The sequence below is a fragment of the Caenorhabditis briggsae genome (assembly GCF_000004555.2).
Source record: "Caenorhabditis briggsae complete genome, chrII, whole genome shotgun sequence".
In the NCBI taxonomy this organism is placed as follows: domain Eukaryota; kingdom Metazoa; phylum Nematoda; class Chromadorea; order Rhabditida; family Rhabditidae; genus Caenorhabditis; species Caenorhabditis briggsae.
Window position 1 is genome coordinate 10344071 of NC_013486.2, and position 22526 is coordinate 10366596.

Here is a 22526-nt window from a genome sequence, read left to right on the forward strand (position 1 = left end):
CCTAATCTGCACCCTCTACGTTGATTTTTTTACCTGTTTTTGGCATATATCTTAAGAACGAGTGATTTTCGGACTATCCTCCAAGAGAGTTCTCTTCCCGACCCAAAATTCTGGATCGATTGATATATAAATCTCAAAAATTTCGGAATTAGCGGACTCCCCCTTTAATGAGCACCCGAAAATCTGAAATTTCTTCAATCAAAAATTTCAATAATTTATGCATAAATTACATCGATCACAAAAAGTAAATCTGAAGCAGTGTTTCAATCAATATTGTATCATTCGATCCAATCGTTTTTTAATTTTCGTTAAGTATACATTAGGAGTTTTTAGTTATCTCTCTTGAGCCTCGAGATAAAATCTGATTTGAAGACATTTGCCATTCCAATGCTTGGAAGCCATTCAGAGCTTTCCTGTTGACGCAGAGCGAACAGTTGATCGAAAATTTGATCTTTCGGATGGAATTGAACATGTTGTAGAACCTCATCGGCCAAGCTTCGCGCGTCACTCCTACCAACATCATCACGAGTGGCAAGGATAGCTGCAAGCAATTCAGCAGGACAATTCGGGAACTTTCTAGCAAAAGACGTGGCTTCCAGGGAGAGCAGCGATTTGTCTTTAAGTGAAATCACTTCACCCGCTGCGGAAATGATGGATGTGAGAAGTGGAAGCTGAAAACAGAAATTTAAGGAATTTAATTTCAAATTTAATAACCTGATCTGCCATATCGTCACTACTGGCGAACTCGGCATAAAGGTGATCTAATCGAGCGACATCTGACTTCATCTGTTTTCCCGCAGTTGCACGTTCTTCATATGATGTGAATGTCAGGCGTCTGAGAATGAAAGAATTGTGATTAGGACAAAAAGAAACGCTTACTTAGTTTCGATAGCTTTCAAATATTCGCTAACAATTCTGAACTGCAGATCCATAAGCAACGCAGATCTTGTCACCGGTCTCAGATGCTTATGATCATGGTAATAATCAGATATCGTCATGCAAATTGTTTCAGGAGCCGCACTTCCAATCAACCACTTTTTGGAGAACAATTCAGCAAGACTTGGTGCTATATCCATTATTACTTCTTCCCGGAGGTAGTTTATTCTGGAAAATGCATCATACGGGCTACAGTACTCCCAGGAACTGACTTCTCAGAATTATATTTTCAGAATGTAAAAATCATAACAGCACTACTTACGCTACTGAAGCTGCATTGCTCCATTTCAGATTCAACGCATCCATGTTTTCTATAAGCTGCTGCTGACTGACAGCTGTTCGTCTTCCAGCTGACAACGGCGTTGGCATAGATGTCGCTGAATTCTGTTCTCCTTCCATCGAGAGACGAATTTGTTGCTTATACTTCTCAGTCGATTCGATACACGTGTGGAGATTATTGGCAACGGCGATCTGGAAATCGTTGAGGGTACTGTATTATGAGTCCTTCAAACTCACAATATTGGATGTGAATTCCTGGAACCTGCCACGTTCAGCAAAATAGTCTGTTTTGTAAGCAGTGAAGGCATCTCTATATTTTCCAGCTAGTTCGTGGAACTCTTGAATCGTCAAATTGATAATACTGGGAATCACTTCCACGGACACTTCCTTAGCCAGTGTTACCTGAAAATAGTTTTGGATAATTAGTTGTTTATGTATCAGAGAAAATTATTCAGACAATCGGGGCAATTAATGTGTTTCATGAGGAATTACCATTTTCAGATTTAATTGTAAGCTTTCCTGTTTTGATAAAACTTTTGAAAAATCTCGAGCTTTAGCATAAGCAAATATTTTCACTAATAGAAGCCCACCAAATACATGCACTTTTTAAGCTCAATTATCTCGGTTCCTATAAGAGTTATCAAAAATATACCAACAGATGAAATATTGGTGTTATTATGATAAATAATTTATCAGTTGACATATTTTTGATATCTTTTAAAGGAAGCAAGATAATCGAGCTCGAAAGTAAAATGTTGTGGGCTTCTAATGAAGGAAATACGATAATTGGAAGCTATTAATTTGGCAAAAAGTTCGGAGGTACAACGGGGTAGAAGCAATTTAGGAGTACAAAATTTTCAATTCGGGGGCCCAAAATACCTGGAAAAGGCTCCGTTGTAACCCCTGAATCACGGCCCAGTAAGGGTACATCGAAAAAGGGTTCATCGAGTTCTTAGGGTACATTGGTTCCAAGGGTACATTGGATTGTTCGGTACATTTAGGTGGACAAAAAAAGTAAATCAATATTTTTATACATACTATTTTGATTTCTGCTCAAAATTATAGGCTTAGGCTGAAACGCCTTACAGTCTAAGATCCCATGTACCCTCAGAACCAATGTACCCTAAGCACTCGATGTACCCTCGATGTACCCTTTTTCGATGTACCCTTGGATCGTGGGCCCTGAATCACTTTGTACCCCCTTGTACCTTCCGAACCTTTTGCCTATAAATTTTTCAGGTGTTCTTCTTGAAAAGAGCATTGTCAACTGTACTCTTCACACAAATTCCTTGTTCTTCCATTATTCTGAAATTACACGTCACTAATCTTCTTCTATTTGCTTTCAAACTGTGATGTTCATCTGACAAATTTCCATCTGAATAAATCTAAAATTTTTGTTCCGCATTCATTGCCTTTTTTCCAAATATTCCATGTATTCGAATGACAACAAAAACAGACAACCGTCTAGAATTTGTAATGCCGCGTTCAAAGTTGATTTCCAGGAGTAATTTCCGCTGTTCAAATCTGCGATTGTTTTCCAGATTTACAGCAACAGTAAACTACTGTATCACTCGTTTTGACTGTGTTCTTCCTGTTGATTCATGTCGATTTACGGCGGGTCTCGAAGCGGAAGCCTCTGGAAAACAATGGCAGCTTTGGACAGCGTTTTTCCAGGAAATTACTCCTGGAAATCAACTTTGAACGCGCCATAACAGAAATAGTCTGCCGAAAATAAAAAGTCCTAGAACAGAATCAATCATAGGACAACTCTTAATTTCCAAGTAAATAAACCCCGGACTCATTTCAATTTTTGAGTTTTTCAACTTTCTGTTTTGCTAACAGAATCCATATAATCGCCTGCTTCATTATCAGTTTTATTTATTGTTAACAGGATTAAAATTTCACCAATAAATGATCGATGTTCTTGTTTTCTAGCCCATCAGATGTCCAAAAATTCAAAGGAAAGAGATCTTAGACCTTGCAACTATGAGATCCTTCTCTCATCACTAATCCTGGCGTGGGATCTCTCACCGTAGTTATGTCGGTCCAAGATTTATCTCGGCTTTCTTCAAAAACCTCACTTTGCAGCAAAAGAAGAATACCCCACGCACTTCACCTATTTTAGTTTTTTTTAAGTTTGAAGAGTTGCTGTTCAAGATTTCTGAAACTTCGGTTTCCAATGAATTTCTTGACTTTTATTTGTAGTGGGGAAGTTCTAGATTACCCGGCCCGACCGGCCTGGATGCTCGAAGCTAGCTAGCTATTCATAATCCGAAGAATCATAATCATTGATCCCAAATTGATAAAAAACTATGACAATTTTTTATTATCATCAACCAATCACTTTTCATGATAATTGCCTAGATAACAGGTATTTTGCTCAAAAACTTGGCACCAGAAAATCGGAAATGAGATTCATTCTTTAGCGCAGCTAAGCAAGACAAATGACGAAAAACGATCTGAATCCCCGAACAAGGGAAATTGGATTCTTTTTGCATTTTTGTTTATCGTTCTCCTCTGTTTTTCTTTGAATCTACAAAACATTCCTATGCAGAGATTAAAGCAATAGGATGTTGTTTGTAAGTTAATTTTGTGGAATTTCCATAATCCGTCACACAAGATCTGCTAGGGGATTCGCACAGAATTGAAACTGAGAAAACATTTACATGAATCTGATCAGTCACAATGTTCTCTTGAGCTTCCAACTATTGAAATTTTAAAGTTCTAAATTTGAATCCGGATCTTCTGTTCACACTTCCGGAACCCTCAGGGCACCTTTATCTGACATCATCTGATGTGCAAAAATGATTTTCCGAATAGTATTCCTCATTTTCTCTCCAGAGTCGAAATCCGAGTCGTTTTAACTAATGAGAAGGTTACGTTACTGAGAAGAGTTAACCGAATGACAAATCTTGGTGTCATGTTATGTGTATGGATATATATGCAACATCCGTCCCCTTCTTGACTTTTCTCTCTTGTTTTTGTCTGCACTTTGTGCTCCAGAATCGCTAACATCCTCTCCGCCTCCTCGTCACTGTTTCCGAGGGTGGGTTATTCCATTAAGCAGATTAGTTATGCGAAAGTTGCTCGAATATTGAATTCAGCTTTTTTTTCGTCTACTATTAATTGTGAAGATTGTAATCGTAATAGTCATTCGCTTACAAATTCCACCTACTAAATATCCAATTTGATTTTAAGAGATTGACATGTTAGTACTCATTTTGATGATTATCGTTTTGACATGACGATGCAGACATTCAGAAAAGAGATTTCCGATTAGGAGTACTGTAACTGTCTAGTCTTTTAAAACGGCGGTTATTTTTTCTCATAGCGGTTCGTTCTGAATTCGACTGTACCATATTCCTCTCATAGAAGCCACCCAAACCGTCAACTTTGAGCTCAATTATCTCGATTCCTACGAAAAATAACAAAATCTTGTCAGTTGATAAAATATTGGTGATATTGTGATAAATAATTTGTCAGTTGACAAATTTTTGATATCTTTCATAGGAATCGAAATAATTGAGAAAGTTGACGGTTCGAGTGGCACTCTGCTAGAGGGTGTATGGTAATTCTATGCTATGCGATCTAAAAGTTTAGTGCAATCAAAACTTTTGAATTTTGAAGAAGCTTTCTATAGATGTTTAGGATCCGACACACATTTGGTTCATCAATCTTCACCTTTCATTATCTTTCATTCTTCTTTTCAAATCTCTCTTGCATGTTTTTTTCTCCGATTCCATGACGAGGTGTTCTTTGCATGAGACTCCACCCCCATTATATGCTCCGAAATAGGCGGAGCTCCGGCTCCGCCCCTTTGCTAGGCCGCCATATTTTCAACAAAACGACCCGTTTTTCTCATTTCTCTCCTCTTCAGAAAACGAAGACGGAACCCCAACCTCTCTCTACGAAAATATGAACACTTCGACAGCTACAGTACTCTGTTTGTGCCTTCTAGCTTCCATGCCAGCAGTCAACGGATTCTTCATGGTCAGTTTTTTTATTAGTTGAGCTAGTGGGTCGGAGCAGATATCCTACTAAACAATTCTGCCATCATGACCTTAACCCGAAATAATATGAAATTCAAGAATATTCTCGTTATAGCTATTCCCGCAAGCAAACGACCGTATTATGGCATTGGAACTAGCTGATCAAGCAGCTGCACAACTTGCGTCGGAAGGAGCCGTCGTGGATCCGGAGGAGGCAATGTTGGCAGCAAAGAGAGCTTCTTCAAACAACAGAGGTGAGAAACATTAGCCAACTTGAGACTCTTAGAGTTCTTAAACTAGGTTATGACTCATAGTCAGTGAGAGAGGCTAGAATCCCGATCCAGTACTTCGTAATTACAGGATCCATGCGACGACGATCTGCTGAAATCTTCTCGTGCCCGTGCCTTCACAAAGTGTGCTCCTACCATTGCATGACGAAGAAGTGAAATATACCAATGGGAAGATAAATGTTATTTTTTAGTTTTATTTGTATTTCTTTATTCTCATCACCCACTCGAAAATGTTCAAAGAGTAGTATCTGTAGTTGACTCATCCGGCTCAAAATTTCGGAACATTTCCGCTTGAACAATCGATAACGTCGTCTGTCGGTTAACCAAACAGCTATAACTTTTCCCTTCCACCAGACCATGCATTTTTAATTCCTCCCACCCTCCCAAGTCACCTAATTTTTCACATCCCTTCCCTCCCATACATTTTATGTATTGATTCCTGTCACCGTTTTCATCTTTTCATAATGAAAAGGCATCTACCGTAGAAGAGATCTCACTCCAGTCAGACAACTTGCGCACCCAATTTCCACTGATGACTACCATTTCCCATAATTATACTATATTGTGAAGAATAAATGAAGATGTATTGTTGATACCTAGAAGAGTTCAAAGTCACGTCATCGGTTCTCCCCATCAGAATCCAAGATGTATTCCTTCTTGTGCAAAATGGAGTGTGAGGAACANAAAAAACTCATGATTCTCACGTAGATCATCTGAAGTCTCGAAGAATAATGGATATTCTGGGAGATTGTATTCTGATTACGATGATGTGGACTTATTATCGAATTCTCATTGTACCTACAGTACCATTCAAAAAACAAAAAGTTTTTTTCAGTTAATTTTCGGCATTTTCAGGAGTCTGAAGCTCGACTGTCAAGTTTCAGATCACTTTGAAAATTTTAGAGGTGTATTTAAAACTGACTAGGATTGAAAAAATTGCATTCACAGAATTTTTTTAAACTTCCTAGTTTTTCAGCTATTTCGCGATCTCTAAAAGACACCTGTTTTTTCATTTGTTCAGTATCAAAACGAGTGAAAAAAGTGTGTTTCATAAACAAGCAAATATCCGAAAAACTAGGAATTTTCAGAAACTCTTGTGAATACAAGGTTATCAAGGGTTAATCTAGGTCTATTTCACAACCTCTAGAATTTCCAGAAAAACATATTTCAGGGTTCATTATTAGCTACATTTCGTTATCCGATGTCCACACAGGACGGATTATATATCTGTGAGTGAGAAAACAAAATTGAAGAAACCCAAAATCCAAAATAATTGAATCTGAACCTCACCCCAAGTGTATTGAATGCATAAAAACCTGTTAGGATTTTTTTTTCAAAAAAGATATGATTATACTCCCAAGAGAGATATTTAATACCTCATGTTAATTCGGACAACCCATTTCCTTATTCTTCTTCGAATTCATTTTTTCTTGTTTTTACGACCTGACTCTTCTTTTCGGACCCACAAGACAAAACAATAAACTCCCTGGTGGCATTTCAGCTCGTCACCTACAATTGACTTATTTTGGGGATGATACAGAAAGTACTCTGGTCCTTTTCATTTTACATCCTGTTAGGTGAAACACATAGAGAAGGAAAGGGGAAGAAACAAAAACATCTTTTTGTTCTTCACTTCCGTACTACTAATTATCTATTATCGCTTTTCGCTCCATGCGTTGCAGAAGAAGAATGGCGTCACTTTCCCCAATATTCGCCTTTTTCACTTTAGGAAAGCTTCCTTTCAGGAACTCCCAGAAGGAAGTCCGGCACTTAATGAAAGTGAACGGAAAAGGAAGATGAAACTTTTTCTCAATGAATAAAAAGCGACACGAAGTCATTCGCGTCTCTATTCCTGGGGGTGTTAATTTAATTGTCGAGGTTCTTTGGGATGTAACCACCCACTGGTGATGATGATTAAGATGATGAATAAGCGTTGTATGTGTTTGTGTAACGGAAGAAAAAAGGACTAGAAAATACTCATTGAGGGAAAAGATTCTAGAAGATCTCGAGGAAATACCACTGTGTTAATGGTTATTATACCAGTACAAAGTTCCTAAATCTGGGATTTCTGTGCCCAGAAACCAGTTCAAATTGACGCCCAGATTTCCAAGATTTCCAATTCGCACAACATAAACCAAATCAACAGTACACCCCTAGCGAAACTATGCGTCACTTCGGACTGCTTTCTGGGTCTAGAAATCCCAGATTTGGAAGCTTTGGATGCTGCATAAAAATTCTGAAACTGAACTTTTTGGTTCCGCGAGACCAGACTGCGTTGTATCTACACTAGTCGTATACACCTTGGATCGCCGAAGACAAAAATTGTATTATTCATAGTTTTAAAACTACACTTGAATCGCGTTTGGAATACAAATCAACAGAAACTACAAGTCATTTTCACCACCACGCTTCTCTACAAATTAGTCATGAGGGAGTATGGAAATTTGGAGATGCTGCAGGGGGACTATTGTCAATCTAATATTCATATAGAAGGACATGAAACGTCAAACTGAAGAAGTGTTTTGGATGTTAAAACAAAAATACTGTCTAAATATAACTCCCGAGATTAGTCAGAATCTTCCCTTTTTAAAGGTATTCTTTTTACCAGACCTTTCTTGATTAGCCATATTAACTGAACCATATGAAGTTCTTCATTAGGTCCATCATAAGCTCAATCAGGTTTCTTTCATCCCATGAACTTCACGTGAACCCCACATCCATAGCTAATTCTTTTCTTTCTGACACACTTAAAAATACGAAATACACAAATTCATCTTCTAAATTTCGGTGACGTGATCCGCAGATGCGCGATGACGGAATTTGAAATTTGCGAAACGAGTTCATAAGGGAAGAAGACGTTCTTCCTTGTCAAACAACATACACTTTTTGACAAGTGGCATTTCCGTAATAAGTTTGTGGTTCCTTATGTAAAGGAAAAGAGGACGTGGTTAAAAAAACTAGAAAACCACAAAAAACACTGAAAACTGGCTTACCGTATCTTTGAGCATTCCGAATACAGTGTTTGGCAAATCAGTGTAGAAGTATCCATGATTATCCTCGCTTGGTCGAACATTCTTGTTCCAATCCTAAACGATTACATAGAGGAATGTCGTATTGTTAAAAAAAAACTTTCATAAAATATTAACCAAAAACTTACCAGAGTTTCATGGGACACTGTATTCTTCAGCCACAACTTCAAGTCTTCTCTCGACATTTCCACAAACTGATCGCAAAGGGAATTCAAAGTGCTTCTAGTCAAAACAGGACTGTCTTGCAGAATGGCCTGGGCATTGATTTTCAATTTTGGATGGCCCAGCATATCTTCCGATGCATAGAACTTAATCCAAGACATCAATTGAACCAGTTCACTTTTTTCGAGACGATCGGAAGCTACTTCACGGAGCTGTAGTTGATAAAATTGACTAGAGATTTTCTTTTAACCGACTTACTTTTCTACATACAGCACTGTGATACATATTAACGTATCTATCATAAATTTGCCAGTCTGGGGGGAAACATGGAATCGCAACTTTCGCTGACTGTAAATCATCCATGATGACGTTCCGACACACTTCTAGGTATCGAGCAAGCCACGCCTTGTTGAGACTTCGATCCTCTAACTGATTACCGTCCACACGATTGACAACTGTTTTCTCTAGTGATCTCAACGCTTTCTCTTTCCAGTTTCTTGGTCGTCCAGGCGGCACAAATGCGGAAGAGTTCTTACTTCGAGCATCCATGTAGAAATTGTCGATTCTAAAAACTTTTCAGATAGATTTGAAATATTATTTAAGAAACCTCTCTTCTCTTTCAACAATTCGAAGACATGTTACAACTTGCTGTGGTCCACCACCTTGTTCATTGCCCTTGACCATTTCCAATGTTCGTCCCAAAATGAACCACATATTTTTCGAAAGTTCGGCTACTACGACGTCCACCCTTTGAAAAAATTTACAAGAAGCTGAAACATAAAATTTTAGTACTTAAATTCGATATGTAAGTCGGCTCACATTCTGCTCCTTTTCCGTATTCGTTTCATTCATTTTGTGAACTTCTGCAAGTAACTCATCCCGTGCTCTTTCTAGATCCATGATATGTTTATGAGCTAGCAAGAGGTTACCACCCGATTTATCATCGTCCAACGCATCGCGAATTTCTTGAAGTGTTGCTTGAAGATTGAAAATATGCTTCAAATTTTCCATTGCTGCTGCATATTGTCCATGACGAGCATTGGCATCACGAAGCTCGCGGAGTTTTTCCTTTAGTTGAGGAAACGGCTTTAATCGCTCACGAATGTCAGCTACTCTGAACGCATGAAATTTTTAATTTTTGAAACAATTCAAATATTTTACCCCTGAGAAATAGCAGTAACGTCTTCTGAAGCAGTTTGCAAATGAGCAATGGCTGTTCGGATTCCTTCAAGTTGGCCTTGAACGCCAGTTCTGAGCATGGCCTCAACTGCGAGTTTCTTCCGATCAGCTCGCTTTTTCAGTTCAGGCAACTTTTCTAGTTGATCTGGACGCTGCAGTAAAGCTGCTACCTGTTCTAATGCAGCTTCTTCAACGTCAGCGTCCATTCTGAATTGAATTTTAAAGCCTGGAATCTGAAGTTTCAACTTTGAAGTATTAAAAAGAGACATAACAGATTTTATACATTTTTAAAGAATTTCAGAAATCTTTTATTTATTATTATGCTACATGAAAGTGAAGCTTCGAAAGGCACATGGTTGACTGAAAAACTCGTAAAGTGTATCAAAGATATGACTAGGATATGCATAAATAAATTCAATTGAATTCATTTGTAATATTTAAAGTTCTTTTTTAGTAGTCTTCAGCTTCTTTGCAGGACCGTCGAAACTCTGTCCTTCGATTGTAACTTCCGTAACATATTCTTGCTTTAGAAGGAACTTCTTCGCTTCGAACGCTTGCTCTCCATCTTTGAACATGAATATAGCTCGATTGTCATCGATAACGAATACTTGAAGATCAACGTGATTGTTGTAAAGTTGTGACTGCCACAGAGCTGTCCATTTTTCTGTGAATGGGCGAATATCGTTGCGATCCGGCTGACTGGGATCCATTACACTGACGAACAGCATCAAAGTTTGTCCCTTCTTCGACATCATCAGAAGGTCTTCAGGATTTTTTCCCTAGAATGCTTTTTTGCTTTACTTTTGAAAGTAATTGACTCACCTTTGCCTTCATACTATCTAAATCGAGCTTTGGTGGAGTTCTTTTGTGCTCTGGTTTTTCATCTTCCTCTAATTCCTCATCGTCGTTTTCCTCCCACTCATCATACAGTTTTTCAAGATCAGCATCGCTTCAAATACGAAAAAAAAATCCCGATTTGTACAACATTTTCCTTACGTATAACTTGTTATGTCTTTCTTTTTCGGTTTACTAACTGCCAAGACGAGATGGATTGTGATGAGAAGAACCAAGATAACTTTGCTGTTCATCTGAAAAAAAAATTAATTTCTTAAAATGATATTTTAGATTTTTTCACATTTTTTACATTTTTTAATCAGAAAAATAAACAAAATGAAGATGGCCGACTATGGTTGGCCTAGGTTTCTCGAGAGAAGAGGCCATTGCAATGGGCCCGCACGGTGTTTCGCAATGCGGGCGCAGTTTTCTGAAGAATTTTCAGAGACCAGTACGATTTACGGCGACCAAAAATTATCATACATCACCATTTTTCGAGATGAATCCGAAATTTTAGTTTTTCCAGAAAATTATTTGCAATTTCTTTTCATAAAAAAATTCCAGTTCAATTAATTTTCAGTCATAATGGCCCAATGGAACGTGTCACAAGCTGACAAAGACCTTCTTCGAGACTTGGTTGCTGGCTCAAAAGAGAAAATATCTCCTGAAACCTCGAAGTCGTGCAAAGAGTTGTACAAAAAAGACGTTGTTACCTACAAAGACTTGGTGAATATAAAGGTGAGGTTTTAAATAAATTTTCAGATTCGTATAAATAACTGAAAGTCTCCGATTTCAGACAAAATTGCCTGATGATGTTCCAGTATTCGTTTTCTTTGATCGTCTGACGCTACGTCATGAAGATCACACATACCGTGCTTCCGAAGAATTTCGGAAAAGAACGGACAAATTAAGAATTCAACAGGAGCAAGATTCGTACAAAAAACTCATTCGAGATATAGATCCAGCTCAAAAATACGGGAGGACCGACCATATGGAGGTGAGGATTATGATTTGAATTTAAAAATTTTATGTGAACAATTTCCAGAATTTCGGTACCGAAATGCGTGCTGTAAATCGTCAAATGATTTCTGTCATCAACGTCATCATCACCGTGGTTGGAGCCTTCTTCTTCGGATTCTCAGGAGTGACGTATGCCTATCCACATATGAAACTGGATCTTCCCACTCGATTCATCATTGGATTAGTTCCAGCAACAATTGTATTCTTCTGTGATCTCTATTTCGTTGTCAAAGGAATGGACATGGATGAACAAACGGAAAGTCAGCCACCAAAAGAAGCGACGGGTGCAACATTCAGCTTCAAGAATATGGAAGCAAAGAAAAACGATTGAAGCTAAATAATCTAATTATTGTTGTTTATAAATTCACTTAAATTTCACTTAAAATTCTTCATGTAAATAATAAAATTTATCAAAGATGCCGTATCGAAAATAGGTTAAATCCTAGAAATTGTAAAGTTGTTATTTAACACAATCGCTTTTTGCAATGAATAAGTTGGTGGCGCAGTTGACATGATTCTAGTATTTTTCTGATTTTCGATGTCAGTGGACAGAAACTCAATTCCGAGATGTTTTCCAAATACTCGTAGAGTTGAACGACGAACCTGAAAACATCAGGTTCAAAATCAGATATTAAGAGAGCACGCATTCACCGTAGTTGATAAAAATAGTAGAGTCCATGCTTGAGGTAGTATGAATATGTCAATTGCAAAGTTTCGAAATTGAATTACGGTAGCTTTCAGTTCTAGATCTTTCGCAATGTAAATTGAGTAATACAGTACTCCCTGAAATTAAAAAAACATCAGAATACATATCAAATGCAACGTTAATAACCTGTGTGAATGCGTAGATCATTGTAAACACTGTCATAAAAATTTCGAAAACTATCAAACTGATTTCAGCTTGACTCATTTTTCTCAGACTCAGTTTTGCGAGGAGTATCAACATTCCAATTGTTAGTAGAAAAGTGAGAACACCGAATAACACAGCAGCAATTGCAGCGAACAAAGAGGAACTTAACTGAAAAATGAATACAGCAGAAATCGTTTTTAGACTTGTTGCTTACATTGAAAACCTTTTTGTATTCTATATCTAAGCCTCCAGAGCCTTCGGAATCTAACTCTGCAAAACTTTTGCATGGAATCATGAACCACATAAATATCAAAGGAACCACAAAACCCAACAACACAAATATCCGTCGATGACGATCCCAGATCTGAAAATCAGAAATGACCTATTGAATCTTTCAATTCGCTTACCTGAACACCTCTGATAGGTGCTGCAACTATTGTAAACCTATGAGCAGCTATTAAAGTATGGAATACAAGAATTGCAATTGGACAATAAGAAGCCACCGTTTTATACGGATTCATCCAATAATTGGCATCTTTGAAATGGGCCAAAATGAATTCACAAAAGAATCCAAGCTTCACAAACCTTCGGATCAGGTAGTGATCCAGAAAATAAGTTATACTCTGAAAAATTGTTCCTTGATCAAAATTATGGAAGCTAATTTACAAACCAATGCAGCACAGCATATGTACAGAAGACTGAACGATTTGTCAATATTGCCTTTGTGGTTCCGGAGAGCTCTGATGTTTAATGAATAGATTAGAACTGATAGAAATCCATAAAAACCTGAAATGCTAGAATACAGCTATTTAGATGATGGTATGAAATACCTTGAAAAATGTATATGCCAATCAATCCGGCCATTTCATCTTCTGGAGGATGGCAATCAGTTGTATTCATTTTTAAAAACTTTGAGAATTCTTAAAACAGAGAAATGCTGAATTGAAGGAGGGCTACAAAGTGAGATAAGGAGATTTAGAAGTCGCACGCAATCCAGAAAATCAAGGAAACCAATCTTGTTAATCTGCTTGAGGTCAGTATAAGAATTGAGACATAGAAACGAGTAGTTTAGGTGAGAAAGGGAAATTCTAGATGTTTTTCATTGAATACTATCAACAGACAAAAGAGGTTTATAAACAGCATTTTATGAGTCAATGGCTAAAACCGTAAAACTTGTAATAAAAGGGTACCCACAACGTCAAGTTTGAGCTTGAATATCTTGGCTCCTATTAAAGTAATCGAAAATGGGTAACTGTTAAAAAATTTCTGATATTATGATAAAAAATTTATCAGTTGTCAACTTTTGCATGTCTCTGACAGAAACGGATATAAATTGGTTCAAAGGTGATGGTTTGGGTGGGCTTCTATTAGAGGATACGGTAATTTCGGACTTTGAATTTTCTGAATTTCATAGGTTTACTGACAAAAAGTAGAGCTCTATTTATTTTGTTGACGAGTTTTTCTCAGTCTAATTGTAAGCACACTGCTTGGAACCTGGGAGTTCTAATATTGTTTTTATTTTCCGGAAAAAAATCAGAAAATCGACGAAAATCAGTAAAAAAACGAGATAATAAATCATGCAAATAAAATCATTTTTAGATTACGGTAGTTGTCGCTGTGGGACTTTCGACCACGATCACCGGCATTTTTCTTCAAAATATCGGATTTTTTTTGCACCAGATTCAAAGTTATTTCGACTAAAAATAGAAATATTGACAGCACAAATCAGATGAATGACAATAAAATGAACAAGGCAATTTTTATTCGATCTTTCCTGACCATTGTTTGATCTCAAAAGATATTTACATCTTTTCTAAATTCATACCTCAATCGGAAAAAAGTGTTTACATACACAAAATACTTAATCAAATTGAGTTTTCACACCGAAAAAATACTAATCTTATTCTTCTTCGCAGTTTCATAAAAAGAGCTGAATTAAATCAATTTTTCCAGTTCCTGGAATAAAAAAAGATGTTTGACCTTTGTTCCGGATTGATGATCCGAAAATAACACTGGATAGAAAATAGAGCGAAAAAAACCGAAAAAGGGAACTAGAGGAAGCATGAGTGCTTTATTTGTTTCTGGATGAAATGAAGGCTGAAAGAAACGAATACTTTATTTAGAAGTTCAGATTTATCCATATATGGAATAGTACATATTTTCCCCCACCTACTCGTCTTGCAATTAATAGAAGAGGATTCGAGAAGAGTCCTATATTTACTCTTGCTTATAGAAAATCGACATCATCAGAATCTTGTGGTTTTCATGTCAGCAGCTTGAATCTCTCCGTGGGAAACAAATATACTAACAGAGCTAATTTAGGTTTGCATTTTATTAGAAGCGGATCCACATTCAAGTCATTCAAAAATTACATAAATAGCAAAGAAAAGCAAGATAATTGAAATATGAAAATTTGAAATTATTATTGCATAACTTCTTGAGACAGTTTAGAGAAATCCCCCGCCTCCGGATCCTCCAGATCCCGGTGGTCCTCTCATGAATGGTCTGCCTTGACTTCCTCCTCCACGTGGAAGACCAAATCCTCCAGCCAATGGATTGAGATCGGGATGATCTGGTCCTCTGAATAAATCGGGAACTTGAGGATTGCCAGGAGGCATTCCGGGTGGAAGGAATCCTCCCTGTGGATTGAACCATCTGCAAGACATTGGTTTTATGAATTCTAAATTAAAAAATCTTACTCCGCATCAGGGTCAGGATGAATTGGTCTCATAGGATTTCTATCAGGAACACGAAGAGGATCGACTCGAAGGGGATCAATGCGTGGCTGATGAACACCAATCAGGTAGGGATTGTCATTATGCGGTTGAGCTGCACGCTGATTTCTGCGAGCTCTTGCTTCTTCGCAATAAACTCCGTGGAATTTTCGGCCATTTGCAATTGTGTTCTGAACTTTCTCCGCTCCGAAGTCAGCTCTCAAGTGTTTTTTCCAGAATGTATTGTCGACTGCGGTTGAAGTGAGAACTGCACGGGCTATTTTGCAGACACTTGCCACTCTGGCTACCTCTTTCGGCGTCAAAAGCTTCAAAATCTCATCACGAACATTGTTGAGCATGAGCACATGATTAAGCGTGAGAGCAGAACCGACAGCAAGAACAAGAGGATGAAGACCTTCGGTGATTTCGGATTTCAATGAAGAAGATGGGGTGAGAGTGAACGATGTACTTATTGAACGAAGATTATCTATAAGTAACTTGTAACATTGAAAACGGTACATCATTCATACCTTTCACGAGATATCCTGTGATGATGGCTTCGAATCCTCCATCTTCACTGATGAAAACCTGACCAACGACTCCTGATTTCTGTGGAACGCCTCTTTTCATTCCAGCAAACTGTAGCTCAAAGCCTTTCGTTTCATTTCCATTCCAGGATTTCATGTTTTCCTCCTGAAAACTTCTAATAAAGATTAGTTGAAACCTGATGAATACTCACATGCTGCTGCTCATTGAGCATCAGTTCTCTTGTTTTCTTTAGAATTTGAGAACGAAAATCGTCCATTTTTTTTCTGAAATTTAGGTAAAGAAGTTCTACAAATCGTGTCAAACCAAATATAAAATATTATGATAACAACAAGTATCAAATAGGAACAATAAATCTTAATGGAAGGTTTTTATAAAAACTGAAGACTACAACAAAGAAAATTCTCAAAAATACAAATTGTCTAATTTATTTCTTGTACTCTCTAGCTCCGAATAGTTTGCTGCCGACTCGAACACTAGTTGAACCTTGCTGAATGGCTTGAAGGAAGTCGTCCGACATTCCCATCGATAATTCTACAGACTCGGGAGTTTCACCTGAAAAACATTTTTTGTGTTCTATTGAAATTCATGATACTCGATTGAAAAAACATAACCGTTTGTCAAGTTATATTTTCAGGCCTCGTTTCAAAACAATGTTCTGTTCTTTCCCACACTCTGCGACGCCCGCTGAGCTAGAAAATAAATAAAAACACACCTGTAATTTCTGACCAGGCTTGCCTGACAGTGTATAGTTTTTCGAAATCAGGATTCACTCCGCTAGCGTGGCTGAAAACATTTTAATGTTAGTTTCTATAGCGTGGCTGAAAACATTTTAATGTTAGTTCTATTCTACACGACTATAATTTTTAGCTGCGTTTTTATAAGATTTTATACAAATCGATTTTTCTTTTTCTCTATTTAGTTGAGCTCTACTCATCTGTTATCAAACGATCCAATTGTCATAAAACCGTCGAACTTCAAATTCAAACACTCTTTTCGAATGAACTCTGCGAGCTTCGGAGCCTCACTAATTTTGATGCCTCCTTTATTTTCTTCTTCTGATGTGTTCACCTGTACTAGAACTCGGAGAGGAGAAGATGAGGCACCGTGTTTTGACCATTCCTGAAATATACGTTTTCCTGGATGTTCCGGTTTTTTCTCTTACTTTGTCAAAGAGACGAGCATGTTTCTCGCTTTCCACAGTCTCCACGCACCAAATTCCTGAAGAGTTGCAGATTTTTGAAATCTGAAATCTAAATGTTCAAATTCTGTAGTTTTTTTCCAATTTAAATACCTTGTTTGATTGAACCTGTCCAATGAAATGCCATCGAATCTCTGCGCATTTCGATGCCAAAGCCGCAGATTTCTCTTCAAGCTAAAAAAAATAATGGAGTTGAACAATCATTAGAACAGGTAAACTACTCACTTCTTGAACATAATTCTCTCCGAAATGACGTTGTCCTTGCGAAAAGCAGCTCTCGATCATTTCAGCAGACTTGGTTTTACTAACAGCAACTAATCGGCATCTGAACAAATAAATGTGTTTACTTTTTTTTCTTCTGATTAATAAAATACCTTTTTGTCGCACTGGAAATAGTAACAGCGTCGGCAACTGCTTCTAGAATATTCAGAAGATTCCGTTGAACGATTTCCAGCGACATTTTAGAATATTATTTTGTTTGTTCGGGTTGTTTCAAGATAAAAGTGAGGAATTTCGTTCTACGCAACGTCGCTCCGGCGCATTCCGATTTCGGCGCGGTGTTCAAATTTCAGTTTTTGGCGTCCCTACATCACTGGGTTACATTTCAAACAAGAAAGAAGAAACAAAATCTACGAAAAGCGCAACAATTGCAAGCAATAATATAATAGTTAAGCCAGAGTTAATTGAAAAACCTTGTAATTACGCATTCTTCACCATCCATCGTCCATAATCCCACCTCTTTACACCCAACACCAGCCTATGATTTCACCATATTTTTCAGTTGCTTTGAATGTGTCACTTGTATAAGAATGTCTCATCGGTGAAAAAAAACGAACCCCATCCCTCATTATTCACCGCCCCAATTCTTCTTCGTTTTCGCAGCACTCATATTGTCCTACCAGGGAGCAACACATATTTCGCACTCTATTCGTTCTCGACGTTTGGATTTCTTCTTTGTACATTCGTGATTTATTCATATACTTCAAAATTCAAATGAGTCTTTCGGAGGAACCATGGGATATGTAAAAGATAGAATGGAAATGAGTCAGGATTACTGTAATTGTGACGGAGAGCCTTGACATAGTTTCTCTCTGGGAGGCTCTGAAGCGATGGTGTTCTTCTAATTGACGGTGTTCTCTTGATGTCGTTTTTTTCGAAGACGCATTCTCTGAAAATGGTATTTGTGCCTATTTTTTCCATAAAGTTTTGGTCCAGTTCTTTAGCCGAAATGTTTTCTAATTTCGTAACTCAAAACGAAGCCTTGAAAACTAACAGTCCAGGTCATATTCCAATTTCGAACTAGGAAATTGTAAAGTTTAGTTAAAATCATGTAAAATCATCTTACGATATTTATAATCTCTTTTTTGTTATGATTTCCTTTCTACTTTCATCCATTCTACTTCTTGATTTACAGAGAACATATCTTCCAAATATATTGACAAACGTCAGAAGCATAGTTTCACAGAATCACAACATCAACATCGGATCTCCATGTTTCGTCACTTTTCTTTTTTTGCTTTATCCATTATTTCAACAAACTCCTCATCCTTTTTCTTTTTTCTTTTCCGTTGTATAGCAATAAATTTACCCATTTTGACACCACATAAAACAGATTGCCTAAATTGGTGGTTCCGAATAGGCGTTGCGGGATACTGTAGCTCTCCGAAATCCCGCCTCTTTTTTTGGGCAAGCTCCTCCGTTTCAATCTTCTTTTTGTTTTCTTTCCGACTCTGCCAACGTTTTCCTTCCCACGAAACCTTTCCGATCTCTTCGCAAGTTGATATAATCATATAACCTTTCCTTCCAGCCTCATCCTTTTTCAATTCTCTCACAACACTTCATATTTTCTAGGTATCCCTTTTGAGATCTGTCATCATGCGTTCCTGTATCGCTGTTTTGTTCCTGTTGTTGGTTGCCAGCACTGCTCGTCCGTTGGAAGAGTTCGATCTGCTCTTCGAGGAGCAACCAAAGCTCATCTATAAGAGAGCCAGGTTAGTGGAAAGATGGATTTTTTTTGTGGTGAAAAAAGGAAACGTCATCGAGAAGCTAAGGATCTTGTTTATAACAGTTATAGTAGGAGGAAGGATACAATGTTCAGAGTATTGTGTTTTGAAACAATAGAAAACGATTTGAGAAAACCCTTATCTGTTGAGCCTATTTATCTCGGTTCCTGTAAAATATATATGAAAAAGTTGTCAACTGATGAAATGTTTGTCATGATAACGCAAACATCTCATTAGCTGACACATTTTTGATAACTCGCATAGGATCCAAGGAAAATTAGCTCAAAGTGGACAGTGTGGAGGCTTTTCTATTACAGGTTTTACGGCATTTTCAGAAGGCACTAAATGGTTATAACTTTGAGTGATTATAGCTCGTTCGATTGTTCTGGAAGTAATAGACTCTATCTAACAAAAATAGAGTTTCAATGTTTTTGGTCGACGGTTTTTTTTGTGTGTAGTTGTGCTGTAAAAGTTTAAGTTTCTTACAACCCGTTTCCTCTCCTCTCACTTCAAAAATTCGACTTCAACACGAATACACAGCTCACTATCAGCAAGTTTTCACATACGGTAAAATCTGTAATAGGAGGCCCCACACTGTCAAGTTTGAGCTCATTCTTCTCTGATTTCTTTCCAAGCTATCAAAAAATATTTCAACTGACAAAACACTTCTGATATTATGATTAACAATTCATCAGTTGACATCTTTTTCATACCTTCTACAGGAACCGAGATAACTCGGCTCAAAGTTAAAGGTTAGGTGGCCCTTTACAGGCTTTACGGTAAAAATATTCAACTATGTATAGAAATGGAGCTTTATTTTCATTTCATATGCCAATATCTATCTTTCAGTACAGAGTGTTTTCCTTTTTTTAATACTTCAGTTCTCAGCAAATTAAAATAAGAACTGATAATATTTCCCAAAACCAATTTCTTTTTGTTTACCCGACGATTGAGAAGTCATACCTTTCTCAATCGTCCAAAACTTTTTACCAATCCGAACTACCCTACCTGCTCTAATAGAACGCCACCCTGTTCTTGCCAGTGCAAGTAAGGTGGCCTTCTACATATAAGAGCATTAACTGTTTCCAATATATTCATAAATTATTTTTCAGTAACGGAAACCAGCAGGAACTGGTGATGGCTCGTCTCCAGCAGCTCTTGGGCCCTGAAGCGTTCACAGAATTCGACTCACACGGTCGTCTCTCAAATCTTCAAAGACTCGGATAACTGCTTCTGAAGCAACTTCTTCTTTTTCTTTATTTTCATCGTCATCCATCGTCATTTTCCATTTCACCATCTTTATCTGAAATTGTGCGCGCGAAAAAAGTAATCAATTGGGGATTCAGAGCTTCCGTTAATCTGTCTGTAACATTTTTCTCATTCAACTTTATCTTCATCTTCAATTATTTAAAAAATTTGTCCGTCTGAAATAAAATGTGTTACCGCCGGAACCGCTGGCTTTTGTTCCTGAAGAAACCACGTGACAGAAAACTGCAACACAACCGATTGGCAAGAGGGTTAGCGAGGGTTTAGAAGTGAAAAAAAGAAGAGGGGGCGATTTTTGATGACTGGAATAAAAATCGAACAAGTCACAAAGTGTTTGATGATGAAGAGGATGATGATGATGGTCATTCAGTTCAACTGAACAATTGTTTTGTGACGTAAAGAAAATAGATCGCTGATAGCAAAGTGATTGATCTGGTTTGTTGATTTAGATCATGAGTCAGTTGGGCTGTTCGGCGTATTCGCTAGATCAAAAACGGAACAATGATAACCATTTTTTCGATTGTAAATGATAATAATAGTTCAGAAACTATGTGAAAATGAGATATGTGTGCAGAGAATCGGTTTTTCAAGTTGAAAAACTGCTGAATATAATAATTAAGGTCCCGTGTCTACCAGAAATTGAGTAGTCGTCAGATTTGATAAGTCGATAATGTTTCAGAACATGATTGTTCTTTCAGTAGTAGGACTTCTTTACAATCGCCCAAAAGATCAGCTGTGACGTGGATTGTGATTTTGTGTGGAGACAAGAGAGAAACAAAGTTCAAGTCTGGGTTGATTCGGATTAAAAATGAGTCATTTGCCGATGGATGGATAAGATGCTTTCAATGGATCAGATGTGTAGCTGACTGCGAAAAGTTATTCGATCACACTTTAATACACCGGTTTTCAAATATGCAGTGTTTCACTCTAATAGAAGAAACTGTCAATTTGAGCTCAATTATCTCGATTCCTGTGAAAAATATGAAAACTTTGTCAACTGATAATTTGTTCATTATAATATCACCAATATTTTGTCAGTGGCCTACTTTTTGATATCTTTCACAGGAATCGAGATAATTAAGTCTAAATTTGACAGTTTGGGTGGGCTTCTAATTGATGAAAGACTAAAGATACCGGTTCACAGTTAGAAGTGACTGATCTGATTTTTAAATTTAGAGAAAGGTCCAGTGGGTTGTTTGGTAGATAGGCCGTTAGATTGACCATTAGATCAAAAATGTAGCACTGATAGGTTTGAGTTATTTTCACCCTCAGTTGTTTCAAGATGAGTGTAAGTGTCTGAAAAATTGGAAAACGTTGGACTATCAATTGGAATCCGAGATGTCAAGAATTTCGTCTTTCGATTTCCGACTCTCGAATTCCGTCAATGACTTTTTAAAAACAATTTGCGAGATTTGTTCATTTTTGACCAGAAAAAAAAAAATGAAAAATGTCCGAAATCAGCGCCAGTACCCTACTTATGCTGCAAAATAACAAGCTATGAAAAGCTACATTTTTCAGAGTTTAATTTCGACTTCTGACTTTCGAATTTGAAAATTCAAATTACTGTCGTCTCTGATTGGAATAGTTTTCATTGTTGGACACATTTGAAATTTTCTGAAATCAAATTGAAGGAATGCCCCCCTCGTTCAATAACTGTATTAGTCAGATACACAACATTTTGATAACATGTCTCTGTAAAATCTGATGTCTGGTTGAACTAGTTTTTCAGGTTGAGGACTGTCTTTGTACAATGTCTATCTGTACAACACCTATACCATATATGACAAATTATGGAATATGAAAAAAAAACTCAAGATCTAATTTTTCATACAATGTTGTCTTTTTCATGAATGCTTTGAACACAATTTTGAAAAAAATCCTTTTCATTATTATTAATTGCATATTCTGCTTTTTTTTTCAGTAAATTGGAAACTTTTTTAGGGGGAAGGCTAGACCAGATTCAGAGGAGGTGTAAAAGAAGGAAAGGGAGGGGGTATAAATAAGATTTCCGGGTTATATACAAAAAAGTTTCTGGAATAGACAAAAAAGAAAATGACAAAATGGGATACTCTAACAGGAAAAAAATTAACAAGAAAAATAAATGAAGTGAGAGTGAGACGTATTGCTTCAAAACAAGAGGGCCAGGTGCTCATTCAAAAGAGCACACACACTGTACCCGTCGACACTTTAAAAACGTGGAGAGTGAGTGAATTTTTGGGGATGGGAGA

General features: G+C 37.3%; 7 protein-coding genes across 7 annotated transcripts; 3 read left to right on the forward strand and 4 right to left on the reverse strand.

Moving 5' to 3' along the window:
• Window positions 1-329: 329 nt before the first annotated feature.
• On the reverse strand, window positions 330-10070 carry Cbr-sec-6 (the record flags this gene model as incomplete). Its single annotated transcript, XM_045242599.1, has 13 exons — window positions 330-671; window positions 715-835; window positions 880-1104; window positions 1199-1407; window positions 1453-1617; window positions 3327-3407; window positions 4572-4580; window positions 8488-8580; window positions 8652-8897; window positions 8944-9250; window positions 9293-9455; window positions 9615-9799; window positions 9847-10070. 13 exons carry the CDS (start codon window positions 10068-10070, stop codon window positions 330-332), a joined length of 2370 nt encoding a protein of 789 aa, XP_045092323.1.
• On the forward strand, window positions 5131-5650 carry CBG02378 (the record flags this gene model as incomplete). The annotated part of the gene is made up of 3 exons (XM_002630650.1): window positions 5131-5205; window positions 5320-5458; window positions 5565-5650. The coding sequence occupies 3 exons, from the start codon at window positions 5131-5133 to the stop codon at window positions 5648-5650; spliced, it is 300 nt and encodes a 99-aa protein (XP_002630696.1).
• A 231-nt stretch (window positions 10071-10301) lies between the features above and the next one.
• On the reverse strand, window positions 10302-13197 carry Cbr-srg-69 (the record flags this gene model as incomplete). Its single annotated transcript, XM_002630647.1, has 8 exons — window positions 10302-10643; window positions 10687-10813; window positions 10861-10952; window positions 12190-12321; window positions 12370-12501; window positions 12551-12736; window positions 12783-12932; window positions 12976-13197. Coding segments are annotated over 8 exons (1383 nt in total), but the record flags the coding sequence as incomplete, so codon positions are not given.
• Window positions 11284-12049, forward strand: CBG02376 (the record flags this gene model as incomplete). The annotated part of the gene is made up of 3 exons (XM_002630648.1): window positions 11284-11436; window positions 11495-11695; window positions 11744-12049. The coding sequence occupies 3 exons, from the start codon at window positions 11284-11286 to the stop codon at window positions 12047-12049; spliced, it is 660 nt and encodes a 219-aa protein (XP_002630694.1).
• A 1818-nt stretch (window positions 13198-15015) lies between the features above and the next one.
• On the reverse strand, window positions 15016-17489 carry CBG02374 (the record flags this gene model as incomplete). Its single annotated transcript, XM_002630646.1, has 11 exons — window positions 15016-15223; window positions 15268-15769; window positions 15813-15975; window positions 16022-16094; window positions 16269-16383; window positions 16544-16614; window positions 16778-16950; window positions 16994-17074; window positions 17123-17203; window positions 17255-17354; window positions 17404-17489. 11 exons carry the CDS (start codon window positions 17487-17489, stop codon window positions 15016-15018), a joined length of 1653 nt encoding a protein of 550 aa, XP_002630692.1.
• A 529-nt stretch (window positions 17490-18018) lies between these two features.
• On the reverse strand, window positions 18019-19266 carry CBG25647 (the record flags this gene model as incomplete). The annotated part of the gene is made up of 4 exons (XM_045242600.1): window positions 18019-18216; window positions 18510-18531; window positions 18607-18786; window positions 19256-19266. 4 exons carry the CDS (start codon window positions 19264-19266, stop codon window positions 18019-18021), a joined length of 411 nt encoding a protein of 136 aa, XP_045098182.1.
• CBG02373 lies at window positions 18905-20259 on the forward strand (the record flags this gene model as incomplete). Its single annotated transcript, XM_002630645.1, has 2 exons — window positions 18905-19020; window positions 20145-20259. 2 exons carry the CDS (start codon window positions 18905-18907, stop codon window positions 20257-20259), a joined length of 231 nt encoding a protein of 76 aa, XP_002630691.1.
• Window positions 20260-22526: the final 2267 nt, after the last annotated feature.